Raw genomic sequence first — 16,061 nt, forward strand, 5'->3', positions numbered from 1 at the left:
AACAGAGTCCTGGGAGCAGCTAGAAAATACTTCAGAGAGAAAGTATAGTATCTGAGATGGGACTTGAGAGATGAGTGGGAACTATCAAGACAAAGCAACAAGGAAAGGGAATCTAGATAGTAGAACCATTTGTATAAATACACAACTGTGTAAAAGTGTGGCATCTTTACAGAAAGGTGAAAAGTTGAGTGTGGCTAGAGTGGAAAGGTGAGCATTGTATGTCCTTTATGGTTAGTGTGTGGCAGAAGTCTTTAAGTAAGGAAAGGGAAGTGACGTGGTGAGATTTTAGTTTAGGCACATAATTTTAATGATAGTTTGGAAAGTACACTGAAGTGGTGGTATTGGAGGTGCCATGATACCAGTTAGGGAACTGTTGCAAAAAATCAATCAAGAGATTGTGAGAATCTGAACTAAGGTGGAAGGTAGGAATAGATAGGTGAGGCATGATCTGAGAGAAATTTCTGAGGGCTTGGTGACTGGTTGGAAGGATAGGCTGAGTCAAACAGAGAAAATGCGAATGATCTCAATGTCTAACCTGAGAAATAAGGTGCACGGTTGGTCATGGCATTACCCTGCTTGGGAGAGGAGAAACTTACTGAGTTGGAAATGTCTCCAGTACCACAACCAGGAGGAGATATCTAAAAGCGGTTGTAAATATGCACCTGGAGCTGAGAAGAAAGATCATGCCTTGAGATGTGAATTTTGGAGTCATTAGCATAGAGATGACCGTCGGCGCCCCAGTAGTGGATGAGATACTTGGATCTAATATATATATATACAAAAACAGGTGCTCAGCCCTGGCTGCGTATCACAATCACGTGTGATGTTTCACAAATATAAATGCCTGGGCCTCATCCTCAGAGTGTTGGATTCAGTAGGTGAAGGTAGGGGCCTGAGAATTTTTTTTAATTCCATGACTAATTATTATGGGCAGCCAGAGTTGAGAACATCTGTTAGGTAATGATAAGGGGAAAACCCCTGGGACCTAGCAACATTTAAGGGGTTGACAAAAGAGGAAGAGTCAGTAAAGGAAACTGAGAAAATACTTAACTGGAGAGGTAAGAGGAGATCCAGATGGTAGTGTTATCCTGGGACCCAGAGGAGAATAGAATTCAAGATGTAAGGGATGCTCAGAAGCTTCCAACATAATTCCTCCACAGATCAGCTCTCTTTTTAGAATTCTGACAATCCTTTAAAACCCAGAATAAAATCGATCTTCTGCAAAAAAATTTCCTTTATCATCTCAGCTAGAAATAATCTATTTCTTTTCAGGATTTCCTTGTATGTATCCCTTATGTTTCTGTTTGATATGTCCTTCTATTGAAGCTATTTGACTGCAGATCTTATTTAGACTATTTTGGCTTCGTAAGGTCTTTTGTATAGTTTTTTCATTACTGCCCACTGCTCCAAACATTTTGTATATATGAGCCTCTTAATAAATATTTCTCAAGCAAATGAAGAGAGAGTTTACTGCCCTATCATTAGGAGTTTACAATCTAGATGGAAAGACAAGAACATGTGAAGTAATGACTAAATCAAATATACCAAAGTAGGAAGTACCTCAGACTTTTAAACTACAATCCTGATTTTCAAATCAACTATATTACTCCTGAAATCTATCTTACTGATAAATCATATTCAGCAAGGTAAAAATTGTTGCCAACTTGTATAAATATTTGAGATGTAAATTTTATTTAACAAATATATCCAATATGAATGTCTGTCTAATTTACTTGTTTTCTCCTTTTTTTCTTTATAGAGGATAAGGATCCTAATTTGGAAGCAATGTTGAATATCCCATCAGCACTTACTCCAACAGTAATTCCTGTTATAGTCACTGTCCCTCAAGGCAAAGCAAAAGGGAAAACAAAAGGCAAAGAAAAGCCCAAAGAATCTCTTAAAGAAGAGGAACACCTGAAAGAAGAAGAGAAAAAGGTGAATGGACCTTGCCATGATTCCCAAACTCTTCTTCTGCTTCAATGTTAACTTTTTAAAAATCGTGAGTTATGTCAATAGTGTTATTACAGTGCATACATTTTATTGCGTAGATTCACTAACATTCCTTGAAGTGTCAAGTTTGAATGGACAAGAAGATATTTGCACACAAGAGTTGAATTCCCATGCCAGGAGACATATTGTCATATACAAACTGTCTCAGGTCATTCATTCTAAACTCAGAAAGACTAGTTCAACCTTTTTTCCACCCTGGTTCTTAGGTGTTTTTGCTTTCGGTTGGTCAATTTTCTACTGTTCCTTATTTCAAATACTTTATTTAGTTCCATTGAGATAAACAACAATTGGAAGAGGAGGATCTCTAACTAAACAATGGAAACACTTGCATTTGGTAGACTTGGATTTAGATATTGATGTACTAAAAACTCGACAAGACTAAAGTACAAGTCACTAGTCCACCCTCTACCTCCAACCCTTCACCAAATGTAGACACACACACACATATACACACACACACACAACACACCGGCTTTGACTCTAAACATTTTCCTAATAGAAGAATATAGATCAAAAGAGGTTCTAGAAGAGGAACAAGAAGGAAACTACCTACCCAATCTTGACTCTTTTGCTATTTACTAGTACAGTGGTACGGTTTGTACAATGTAAAAATACTCAACTTATTAGAAGAAAAAACTGTGTTAAAAAGTGATCAAGAACCTGGATTTCAGACCCTGGCTCTTTAAATGTTATGGGGTTTGAATGTTACTTAGCCTCTGCATCATATTTACATAGCTATACTAGTTGAGTTTTCCCAAGCTAGGACACTTTACCTCGTTAAGTAAAAATATTCAAGTATTGAGCAAAATAACCCCAGGTAATTCATTATTTTAGCTGAAAGCAATTTGGTAGCAAACCAATCAGTTCACACAACATTTTTAAAAATTGGCAATAATGGAAAGGTGGGGGATATTACTGATTTTGTGTATAATGATAGATTTGTCATGGTGTGTTCATGTCTTTGAGTATTATTGTTCATTTTACCGACTTGCATAAGCTTTTTCCTCTTAATTTTGCTTTGTGTTTTTAATTGATTTTCAATTAACTATTCGTATTTTATTCTTCGTTAGTAACAAAGGCAGAACAACCTAAATGATCAACAGTAGAAGACTAGTTAGAATAAATTAAAGCTCCAGCAATGGGGGATCAGTTGAAATGATTTTAGTGGCTAATAAAAGAGAGCCAATTGGAAAAACTGAAATGATTATCATTAGGGATTGGTTGGAAGTAACCAAATAAGTTAAATTCTGGAGTTCATATAACCTAACAAGGGATTCAGGCATAGTTAGCATAAAATTAATTAAGACTTTTTTAAGTAGACACACCCAAACCCTCATTAATTTATAAAGAACTTTTTATTGTCTTTTATTTGTTTTTACTTACTACAAAAGCAACGCATGCTCATTGTAGAAAAATAAGGAGACATCCTGATAGCGTAATGTCTTTAGCATCCAAACTGCAAGAATTACACAAAGAAGGTAGTGGGGATATTGGTCAGCCTCTACGCCTACACATGCAAACAGAGACATCTTTCAAGGCCCAGTTCAGGCCCCAACTCCTCCCTGATCCTTTCCTAGTTATTCTCATTAACTTTGATACCTCCTTTGTCTGAGGAAAGATGTGCCAACCACTTGGTACTATTATTTAACTGTTTCACATGTCTGTGTGCCATTCTACAAGCAGAATATAAATTGTACAAAGAAGAAAACTCATGCACCCTTATAAGCTCCATTGCAGGGCCCACTAGTCCTGGGCAAGTCATACCCTAAGCACTCAGCAAGTCCTTGCTTAGTCATAACAAATCAATAGCTCATTTAGAAAATGACAAGCAATTATTCACATGTTAAATTATTTACAGGAAGAAGTAGAAGCAGAACCTGTTTCACAAGAGACTTTTTATGTTCCCACCTTCCGAAACCTAAATGTGTCCTGCCCCAATGGGCTCCTAGTGACCTTCATTGGGCAAGAGTCTACAGGTGAGTGCTAGCTGGGGCGGGGCGGCAAGTCAGGGCGCAGAAAGTGCTATCGAAAACAGTTAAGTCACCACTGAAATTGTGTATTTTCCTACCAGTTAAACATATTTGTTGCTTATAAGGAACAATAGGCTAATGAATGATGACCACTTTTTGAGTACTTCCTATGGGTTAGGCACTATCTAAGTACTTAACATACATGACAAAATACAACTACAATAAGCTAAGTCCTAATAATTCCATTTTACCAAATAAAGAAATTGAGGCTCCAGGAAGTTCAGTAACTTACCAAGGTCACTCAACTCCTAAGTGACAGAGAAAAAATGCCATTCTTGGTCCAGGGATGGCAAAGCCAGTGCTCTTACTGTGTGGCCCTATCTTCCTACCTCTACAAAGGGCCACAGGTACAGCACTTTGCTGGTCTGATCAAAACAAAAGACAGTGAACACAAAGTAGGTAGAGATAATTGAAGGTTAAATGGATGAAGAAAGCCAGCCCTGTTCCCAGGTACCACCATATAATTTTAGAAGGTCTGTTACTTCTGTGGATTCTGTACATGGCTCCTAACCTATTAAGATGAATAAATAAGTACAAGTAGGACTTTTTCAATTAACCTGATAGGGCATCCACATTGGTGATTGAATTTGAATATCGTTTAGATGGGGACTCACTACTGCAGTAGAATTAGGGAGGTGCCACAAAGCAAGCACTACACTGGGACTTGAATTCTAACCAACTATATGGCCCTTTCGATTATTCACTGTCTCTGGACCACGTTTCTTCATCTGATAAATGTTATATCAGTGGATTCTGATTTTTTCACAACAAAATATCTTCTTTGTTATAGCACCCTTATGTACACCATATTTGAAAAGTGTATCTATCAAAGAAAAAGTGTACATATTTGAAAAATAATTCAATGTCATGTGTATTTGCCAGCCAAAAAAAACACAAACTCACCGTTGTAGTTGATCTATTTTGTCTCAATTTTACTTTTAATTAGGATCTCTGAATTATTAAAAATAGACCATGGACCGTTGTTTCAATTTCCAAGGATTCCTGGTGATCCAGGTTTTCCATGGAATCGAGCGTGTGCGCTACAAAGACTGATGGCCATAAGGGTCTTCCAAAGTCAAAGATGCTATGAGTGAACTGAGAGGGATACTGTTTTCAAGTTCAAGGACATATTTGTTTGCTTGTTTACTTGATCCTGTTATCAAACACCAGCTTAATACTTGTTTCACCTGTCCTTTCCATTATTTCATTATCTAGTCTGACATTTTCATCCTTATGTCAGAGGAGACAATGTGGTTAATAATAACTTTGCCTGGAGCACATAATCTTTTTTAAACCTCCCATACATTATGAATATCCTAATTCATATCTGAACATAATTACAACGTGAATGCCGAAGTACCAATACCTTCATCAGGGTCAGCTGTGGACATAGGGAGAGAAGGTCACATGGTGTAAGGAGAAAGAACCTAGACTGGAGTTCTTTCCTGGGTGACCCTGGACAAGTCATAACCCCTTTCCAGGTAATTTCTTCATTTATAAAATAAGGCCATGTACTAAACAGAGTTTTTATAAGTATTAAATGAGAAAATACTTTCTAATCTGGAACATATTATTCCAATGTTAGGTTTTTGTTTTTGTTTTTTGGCTGTGGTAGCAGTGGTTGTTTTTACGGCATAAGAAAACTGTTAAGCAAAGACCTGGTTCAAATCCCAGCTCTGCCACTTACTGGCTGTGTGACCTTGGAGAAGTTATAACCCTTCCAAGCTTCCATTTATTCATCTGAGAACTCTGGAAAGTGAAAGGGTCTACCTTAAATGGTTGTTGAGGTGGGCCAAATAAGATACATATACAGAGCATTTAACATATAGAAATATCTCAATAAATGTTTATTATTTTATCATTATTATTACTTCTGTGACTTGAGGGGTATCATGAAGGGCCCTCATTTCAAATTATTTTACCACCAGCCTGATATAGTCCTTGAAATTCCATCATTACATGTTAATAAGCCACTTTATGAATTGAGAAGAGAAAATTATTCAGTTAGCAAAAACTGAGTGGCTACCGTATGCCAGAAATTCTCAGTAACAATAATGCTTTCTTTTGAAGGAACTTATTAGTTGCTTTTCTCCTTGATTGCCACTAAGAGTAGAACCCTGAAAAAACTCTGGATTTGGCTCGAGAAAGGGAGATTATGTTAACGTTGAAAGATGATGAATGATTTAGGAAGGGCAAGCCTGAGTGAGTAACTTCCTCTGGGGCTCCAGACAACCAAGGGACACTAGGGGAGCATTGCCTATCCAGGGGTGAGAGCTTACTGAAAGTGAGAGAAAAGTACCAATGGAGAGAAGAGGGAACATCTAAGACAGCAAAACTCTGCTTCTTTCCTAATTTTGCCCTGAGATGTCCTGGGCTTCATTAGATAGAATGGCTGATACATGAGAAGGTACCTATTAAGTACTTGTAGATGACCTTATTTATTACATTTGGCTATAACAAAGGCAGCAAATAACCAGTACTCTGAGACATCTGTCATGCCATGGAAACTGCCCTATTATTCAGATGTAGACAAAGAATGAAAAAAATTAAGCAAGAAGATAAAATCCCAGCCACATAGCATTGCCCAGTTCACAGTAAAGCTTTTTCTTTTTTTAAAGATCAATATGTTATAGACGAGGAACCCGTGTGGGACATCATGGTCCGACAGAGCTACCCCCAGAAGGTGAAACACTATGAGTTCTACAAAACGGTGATGCCACCCGTGGAGCAGGAGGCATCGAGAGTTATCACCAGTCAAGGCACTGTTGTCAAATACATGTTGGATGGATCCACACAGGTAAAAGAATGTGTTAGACAATTATTCTTTCCTGCTTCAAAGGAAAGAGCTATGAAGGGGCTGCTTACAAACAAGCTATGGGTAAGGAACAGTATTTTGACAGGGAGGAGGAACAACTCATTTGAAAATGAAATGATACTTTAAAATGACAAATAAAGAACAGTATGGTTAGAAGAAAAAACTATCTATGCAATCCAGGATACAAATAAACTTATCTTTCTGCATATGATACAAGATTACAGACTGAACACAGTGTTTACCTCTGCTCCCTCTCGAGGCACCTTAAAATAATAGAAAAATATTTTTAGATAATAAATTCACAACACTACTAGAGAACAACAAAGTGTGTCATCAATAGATCAGAGAGTTGGGAGAATTCCTAGAAAATGCAAGTCGGCTGAGATAAGGCTGATGGAGAAATAAGAGCAAAGTTTAAAACACATAAAGGAAAAAGCTTGCAGCAAAATTAAAAACCAACATGGGAGTTCTAACACAGACATTTCACAGATGGAGCTCAGAAATCGGAACAGTGCCCCAGGTAACTCACTAGTACCTGGTGGATGAGAACCAGAAACCATAATATCCAGAAGCCATATGCCCTGCTCCATCCCTCCCCGGTGATCACAGAGAAGGAGCTCCTATGACCAGACACTGCACCACCAAGAAGAGAAAAGGGATTCTTGATGAGAAGTAAAACCATGCACCCAAGAGTCACCACCCATGAGGAAAAATCCACCCGTGAAAGCAAATTACAAAATTCAATAAATTAAAGAAATAGCACCTAAAAATGAGTAAACAGTTAAACAAGAAAACTTGAAAGTGAGTAAAAGTAATGTAGACAGAGACTTGAGAGGTTAACAGTCCACAAAATAACAATTTTAAAAAGTTGCTATGGAAAAAAACAAGAGTTCTTAGATATTAAAAATAACAACTGTGAAAGATTACGGGGGGGTGGATTATGAGGGAGAGAAAAGTTAAAAGATGTGGAAAAGAGATCTGTATATTAGAATTTCCAGAAGAAGAAAATAATGAGAATGAATGGGGAAAATAATGAAAGAAATAATACAGTGAATTTTTCCAGAGCTTAAAAAAAAAATACTCCAGATTAAATAGGGCAACCAAGTCCCAATCAGGATTAATGCTAATTATCTTTAAAAGATCGTCTAGATATGTCATAATGCAATTTTAGGTCTGCATAGATAGACAATCCCAAAAGCTTCCTGAAGGGAAGCAGTTACCCATAAAACAATGACAAGATGGACATTAGATTTCTCATTAGCAACACTGGTGGTGATTCTTGTCATGTTCATTGGGAGGCTATAGGTACTGATACTGGTTAGATGTATCTGTAGTACCTATAGATACTATGTGTACAAGGAAGACGTTGATAGAAACTAATCATTTAAATATGTAATAAAGTTCTAAATGTAGTTTTAAAAAATTTGAAATAGAGTGGATAATTTCCTAATTGCATGGGGGAAGGGTGAACAATGGAAAAAAAAAATAAAGCTCAAGTCAATCCAATAAAAGACAAGAAATAAAAAGAAAAGAAACAAAATGGAAAGTGAATGGAAAACATAGAATAATATTGCTGTCCTGGTTATTAAGCTATTGTCTCTGAGCTCCAAATCTACCCTTCTATAATATGCTTTGGAACGCTGAGTCTGGACGTCTGCAAATAGCATTTCTTCTTTGGATTAATTTCAACCTATGTCAGTTTGACACACAGTGTTAATTGTTAACCAGTCTCGTCCTTGCTTCTGAGCACACGAGAACTTTTTCTTTTCCTTCAGATTCTCTTTGCAAATGGTGCTGTGAGCAGTAGTCCCGATTCAGGTCCTGTTTGTCCTCCTGCTGAAATGCCAGCAAGCCCTCATAGCGGAGACTTGATGGACACAATTTCTCAGCAAAAATCAGAAACAGCACCGTCTGAGATTGTCATCACAAAGAAAGGTAATAATTGAAGCCTCTCAATTTATAATGGATTTAATGAAGTTTTTAAGTGCTTAATAAATGTTCTAAATCATTATTATACTTCTCAATGCATATATTCATATATACTCACATACATAGATATGAATTTTAACTGGAATCACGGCATTATACAGTTTCACGAACTGCTTTTTTCTCTTAGTAATAAATAATGAGCATTTTCCTGTGTCATTATGTACTCTTATACAACGTTAGCTCTAACGCCTGGGCTGCCGTTTTAGGGTTAGTTGAGCGGATCAATGACGTCAAGGTTCTGAGTAGGCATCTCTGTAATTCTCTTAACCTTTTTCTCAGAGTTGCAAGGCAACACCAGCTCTAGGAATGAGGTCTTCGTATAGTAACTTCCAAAGCAGAAAGGAAAGAGAGTGAACACAAGAGCTTTCAAGTGTCTCTCTTGATGGGGGAGGAAACTATTTCCAGATCCTCCCCCAACCCCAGCAGACCTCTCCTTGTACCTCATTGACTAGAGCTGGCCGGGGACCTACGCTGAGAAAACAAGTAGCTGACATTTTGGGCTTTTTTTCTCAGGAGATGAGCATGACTAGTAGGGGAAAAAGAAGGTGCATAATAGTTGGGTAAGCAATCAACAGTGTCTACCGTAATCTAAATTACACACTTGATTTCCTCAGAGACATTTCCACTTTACGCCCCTACTTCCAGCACAGTATGAAAATATTTTCTTCCTCCTACCCTTTCCAATGCTGGATTTTCTCATTCTTTTAATCTTATTCAATCTTATTCAATTTGATAGACCTTATTATGTTAATTTTCATTTCTTTGATTACTAGAGAGTTAAATATTTAAAGTTTTTTTTTTTTCTGTCTGTGAATTTTCTATTCACATCTCTTCCTGGTTTACTATTGGGATATTCATCATTTTCATATTTACTTGTAAGAGATCTTTATGTATAGGATATGTGTATTAGTGTACCAGGCACAATCCTGAACACTTTAAAATATTAAATCAGCTAATCCTTGCAGCAATCCTGTGAGATATATATTTTAATAATCTCGTTTACAGATGAGGAAATTGAGACACAGAGACGTTACATAAATCCCTTAAGGTCCCTCAGCTAGTAAGTGTTAGAGATAGGATTTGAGTCCCCTCACCTAACTCCTAAATTGCACTGTATCTCATGCGTTACAAATTTTTCTCAATTTCTCATTACCTTTAATGATCTGAGACCTGTATTTAATCTTTTTTTGTCAATTTCACACATCTCACCACAGTAACCAGTAACCTTGTATGGAGGCAAACTGAATTCCTTTTTCGGTTACTCAAAATTTAGTGAAATAGATTTTCCTTTAGTGTCAGCAGGAGATTCCCAGTTGAAGTGAATGAAAGTATCCCCATAGCTTTCCAAACTTCCCAGCTTGAAGGCTCTCTCTTTTGTTGATGCAAGAGGACTTGGTATAAGGGTAGCCTCTTCCCCTAGAACCTAACCTGGTTCCAAGGGACTTCTGCCTCCAGCATGGTGTGTTGCAGATTTCTTCACAGCCCTTGCATCCAAGGGGATGCAGTCACTTTTTTGTGTGTGTGTGAGGAAGATCAGCCCTGAGCTAACGTCTGATGCCAATCCTCCTCTTTTTTTTTTTTTTCCCCACTGAGGAAGACTGGCCCTGAGCTAACATCCATGCCCATCTTCCTCTACTTTATATGGGATGCCGCCACAGCATGGCTCGACAAGCGGTGCGTCGGTGCGCGCCCGGGATCCAAACCGGCAAACCCCGGGCCGCCACAGCGGAGTGCGTGCACTCAACCGCACCACCGGGCTGGCCCCAAAGCAGTCACTTTTTAAAAAAATGAATAGACTTTATTTTTTAGAGCAATTTTAGGTTTACGGAAAAAATGAGCAGAAAGTACAGAGAGTTGCCATATACTCCCTCTCTTCCCAGCTCACAGTTTTCCTTATTTTTAACATCTTGAAAGTGTGGTACATTTGTTAAGGTTGATGAACCAATATTGATACATTATTATTAACTCAAGTCCATAGTTTTGCATTAGAGTTCACTCTTTGTGTTGTATAGGTCTATGGGTTTTGACAAATGTATAATATCATGAATCGACCACTACGATATCATACAGAATAGTTTCATCACCCTAACAATCCCCTGTGAGCCATTTATTCATCCTCCTCTCCCCCACTCTGAACCACCCCCACCTTGAACTTCTGGCAGTCACCGATCTTTTTATTGTCTCTATAGTTTTGTCTTTTCCAGAAGGTCATTTAGTTGGAATCAACCAGTATGTAACCTTTTCAGACTGGCTCCTTTCACTTAGTAGTATACATTTAATATTCCTCCATATATTTTCATGGCTTGATAGCTCATTTCCTCTTATCACAGAATAATATTTTGTCATATGGATGTGCCATAGTTTGTTTATCCATTCACCTACTGAGGGATATATTGGTTGCTTCCAGTTCTTGGCAATTGTGAATAAAGCTGCTTATAAACATTTGCGTACAGGTTTTTGTATGGACATAAGTTTTCAGTTCATTTAAATAAATACTTAGAGGGATGATGGCTGGAATGTATATGTTCAGCTTTGTAAGAAATTGCCAGACTGTCTTCCAAAGTGGCTGTACTATTTTGCATTCCCACCAGCAATGAATGAGAGTTCCTGTCACCCCACATTCTTGTCAGCATTTGGTATTATCAGTTTTTTGGATTTTAGCCATTCTAATAGGCATGCGGTGGTATCTCATAGTTGTTTTAATTTTAATCCCTAATGATATATGATATTGAGCATCTTTTCAGATGCTTACTTACCAACCATATATCTTCTTTGCTGAGGCATCTGTTGAGATCTTTTGTCCATTTTTAAATTAGATTGTTTGTTTTCTTAGATGCATTTACTTTTAGAGGTTGTATTTTACTAGTGCTTTCTGAACTGCCATGTAAGGACCACCTCTACGCATACCTCTGGCACATTCCAAGCCTTCTCTCTCTATTTCATTCGGGATCCTGCTCCATTCATTTTAGATACTGGCCACACAATTTTCTCCCAGGATGGGATACTGGCCTTTTGGAATTTTGCTTGTTGGAAAATTCTGAGATCTATGAGCTCCTACACTTTCCTCCTCCCCGTTCATTCCAGTAGCACTTCTACATCCATCCCCGTGGGCTTACTCTTCAGCTCTGCTTTTGGCAGCACTTATGTTCAATTGAAGTTTGATGGTTTCCCTAGTTTTTCTACAAATGTAATTTCTGGATTTTTTTCATTGTTATTATTGCTTCATATGATTTCCAGGAGGAGAAGAGGGAACATTCACAACTATGCTGCTGCCACATACCCGACAAAAATAGAAGTCTCTCATATTTCTTTCAGTTTATTTGCTAGTCTTTTTAATCTTCCTAAGGTGGATACTTAGTTCACTAATTTTTAGGCTTTCTTCTTTCCTAATATAAGCATTTGTGGCTATACATTTCCTTCCAAGTATTGTTTGCTTCGTCCTAGGAATTTTGTTTTAATATCAAGTTTATTGAGATATAATTCACATACCATAATATTCCTTTAAAGTAAACAGTTTTAGTATATTCACAGAGTTGTGGAACCATTTTCACTATCTAATTTCAGAGCATTTTCATCACCCCCCTCCCAAAAACCAGTACCATTAGCAGTCATTTCCCCTCCCCCCAGCACCTTGGAATCACTAATCTACTTTCTGTTTCTATGGATTTACATATTCTAGACATTTTATATAAATGGAAACATAAATATGTGGGCTTTTGTGACTGGCTCCTTTCATTTAGCATAATATTTTCAAGGTACATTTATGCTGTAACATGTATCAGTACTTGGTTTTTATGGTCGAATAATATCTATTGTATGGATATACCAATTTTGTTTACCCGTTCATCAATTGATGGACATTTGGGTTGTTTCCACTTTTTGGAAGTTACAAATAAAGTTTCTATGAACATTTTTGTACAAGTTTTTGTGTAGACATATGTTTTCATTTCTCTTGAGTAGATACCTAGGAGTGGAATTGCTAGGTCAGGTAGCAACTGTGTTTAGCATTTTGAGGACCTGACAAACTGTTTTCCAAAGCAGCTGCACTATTTCACATTCTCACCAGCAACGGATGAAGGTTCCAATTTCTTCCATTCTTGCCGACACTGTTATTGTATCTCTGTAGCCATTCTAGTGGGTGTAAAGTGGTATCTCATTTTGATTTTGATTTGCATTTCCTTAATGGTTAATGATGTTGAACATCTTTTCACGTGCTTAGTGATCATTTGTATATCTTCTCTGGAGAAATGTCTATTCAAATCCTTTCCCCAATTTTTGATTGGGTTTTTTGTCTTTTTATTGTTGTCTTAAGTATACTTTGTATATTTTGGATACAAGTTCCTTATCAGATATATGATTTGTGAATATTTTCTTTCATTCTGTGGGTTGTCTTCCCACTGTCTTGATAGAGTCCATTTTGATTAAGTCCAATTTATCCAATTTATTTGATGAAGTCCAACTCTTATTCATTGCTGGTGGGAATGCAAAATGGTGCATCCAGTTTGGAAGACAGTCTGGCAGTTTCTTACAAAGCTGAACATGTACATTCCAGCATCATGCTCCTAGGTGTTTTTTTTTCCCTTCGATTGTTTATACTTTTGGTATGATATCTAAGAAACCATTGCATAATCCAATGTCACAAAATTTATTCTTGTGTTTTCTTCTAAGAGTTTTATGGTTTTAGCTCTTGCATTTGGGATTTTTTTATCCATTTTTATTTAATTTTTATATATAGTGTGAAATAGAGGTCCAAATTCATTCTTTTCCATTTGTTAAAAAGACAATTCTTTCCCCCATTGAATTGGTTGGCACCCCAGTCAAAATGCAACTGGCCATAAATGTAAGAGTTTATTTTTGACTCTCATTTCGACTCCACTCTTCTATATGTCTATCCTTATGCCAACAGCTCACTGTCCTGATTACTATAGCTTTGCAGTACGTTTGAAATTGAAAAGTGTGAGTCATCCACATTTATTTTACTTTTTTAATATTATTTTGACTCTTCTGGGTCCCTTGCATATCTGTATGAATGTTAGGGTCAAGTTGTCAATTTCTGCAAAAGAAGCAGCTGGGATTTTTATAGAGCTTTCATTGAACATGTAGATAAATTTTGAGAGTGTTGCCATCTTAACAATATTGTCTCCCACTTCATGAACATGGGATGTCTTTCCATTTATTTACATCTTCTTTAATTTTGTTCAATGCTATTTTGTAGTTTTCAGTGTATAATTGTTTTACTTGTTTTATTAAATTTTTCTTCAGGATTTTATTTTTCTTGATGTTATTATAAATGTAAATGTTTTCTTAATTTTATTTTTGGATTGTTTTGATAGTATTTACCAATACAATTGATTTTTGTGTGTGTGTGTGTGTGTATTGAGCTTGTATCCTGAAATCTTGTTGAACATGTTTATTCTCATCTTTTTTATTTTGTGGCAACTCTGGAAATAAGATCCCCTCAGTGTTTGCTGTTGTTGCTGTTTGGTTAGTGACTTTCCTGAACTTATTCTGGGAAGTCTGTTTCCTTGGTCCTTGTGGCCACTGAAGTCTCTGCTCAGTTAGTTTAGTGGTCAGCTAGTGATTGGACCGGGATTTCCTTAGATGCCTCAAACCAAATTCTTCCAGCCTTTGCCAAGGGGCTTTGTGTGTTTAATGGGGCATGCCTTCATCACTCTTGCAGTTTAGACCCTAGCTTTAGCCTCAAAGTCAGCCAGAGGTGAGAGATTCAGTATTTCTCAGGTGTTTCCTGGGCATGAGTACAGTCCTGAATGTGCATGCAGCCTTCTAGATTCCCAGGCAAATAGAGTTTTTCAAAGTCCCCTATGGACATCTCATTCTCTAGTTTTTCCTTTTATATTTTCTTTTTTTTTTTGGTGAGGAAGATTGGCCCTGAGCTAACATTCATTACCAATCTTCCTCTTTTTGCTGAGGAAGATTAGCCCCGGCTAACATCTGTGCCCATCTTCCTCCATTTTGTAAGTGGGACACCTGCCACAGCATGGCTTGATAAGCGGTGCGTATGTCCGTGCCCAGGATCTGAACCTGTGAACCCTGGGCTATGGAAGCAGACCACGCAAACCCAACCACTACATCCCTGGGCCAGCCCCTCTAGTTTTTCTTTTTAAAATTTTCAATCAGCATCTTGTTTGCCCTGTTATTGTTTCCTCAGGCAGCCACATTGTAAACAATTGCTGCTGGTTGTTTCAACAAGAGCCCCAGAAAAAGACTGTTTACAGTGAGTGAGTTCTGACTCAGGTGAGGGTGGGGATTTCTAGGGAGTTTTCAGACAAGTCAATGGCAATTCTCTGGAATTCGAGTTTTTAGGGAGAATTCTGAGCCCATCTGCCCCCTCCAGTGGCTGCTAGACTGCTGGTTTTTATAGCTACTGTGATTCTGAGGCTACGGTTTTTCAAGGCTACTGTGGAGCTGGAGATGGGGGAGGCTGGAGGCTGGGAATAGGGCAAGTTATAACACCACGAGGCAGTTGCTCTTGCTGACATTCAGCTGTTTTCTTGAATTGTTTCTCAGATTGTTGCAATTCTTTGGTTTATTTCCAGAGTTCTTAAAAAGTTGATTTTGATCCTTTTTTCCAATGTTCTCATTGTTTTGATGGAGGAGTGGCTTTTCAAAGGTCCTTACTTGTCACTCCAGAAGTGCTGCTCCCATCCCATAAGATATAATATGTAGTATTTTCGCTATTTTTCAGTTCTAAATATTTTCTAATTTCCATTATGACTTCTTTTTTGACCTAGAAGTTATTTAAACTTGTTTCTAAATTTCCAAACCTATGAAGTATTTCCATGGGTTTTTTAAATAATTGGTTTTAAACTAACCTTTTGAAATTTTTTGAAACATGATATATAGCCTCACCTATGATCAAGTGTTTAAAAATTCTGTGTGTGATTGAAAAGGGCATGTCCTGAAGTTATCAAGTACAATATTCTCTTTATATCTATGAGATCAAACTTGTTATTTGTGTTGTCCAGTATGTATCCAAGTTCAGCAAACTTTTCAGTAAAGGGCAAGATAGTAAATATTTTAGAATTTGTGGGCCATGTGGTCTCTGTCACAACTACTCAACTCTGCCAATGTAGCATAAAAGTACCCATAGACAATACTTATTCAAATGAGCATGCTGTATTGTGTTCCAATAAAACTTATTTATTGACACTAAAATTTGAATTTAATATAATTTTCATGTGTCACAAAATATTATT

At 37.3% G+C, this 16,061-nt stretch overlaps 1 protein-coding gene across 1 annotated transcript in view; it reads left to right on the plus strand.

Annotated features, from left to right (window-relative positions):
- The window catches only part of SPAG17 (sperm associated antigen 17), a 193,891-nt gene that overhangs the window by 130,551 nt on the left and 47,279 nt on the right, over window positions 1-16,061 (plus strand). The window contains exons 25-28 of the mRNA XM_004420602.3: window positions 1,760-1,935; window positions 3,869-3,986; window positions 6,659-6,837; window positions 8,631-8,790. Of these exons, the coding sequence (XP_004420659.2) occupies window positions 1,760-1,935; window positions 3,869-3,986; window positions 6,659-6,837; window positions 8,631-8,790 (633 nt within the window). The remainder of the gene's footprint in view (window positions 1-1,759; window positions 1,936-3,868; window positions 3,987-6,658; window positions 6,838-8,630; window positions 8,791-16,061) is intronic.

This window comes from Ceratotherium simum, chromosome 2 (genome assembly GCF_057802395.1).
Source record: "Ceratotherium simum simum isolate JZ-2026a chromosome 2, ASM5780239v1, whole genome shotgun sequence".
Classification (NCBI taxonomy): Eukaryota; Metazoa; Chordata; class Mammalia; order Perissodactyla; family Rhinocerotidae; genus Ceratotherium; species Ceratotherium simum.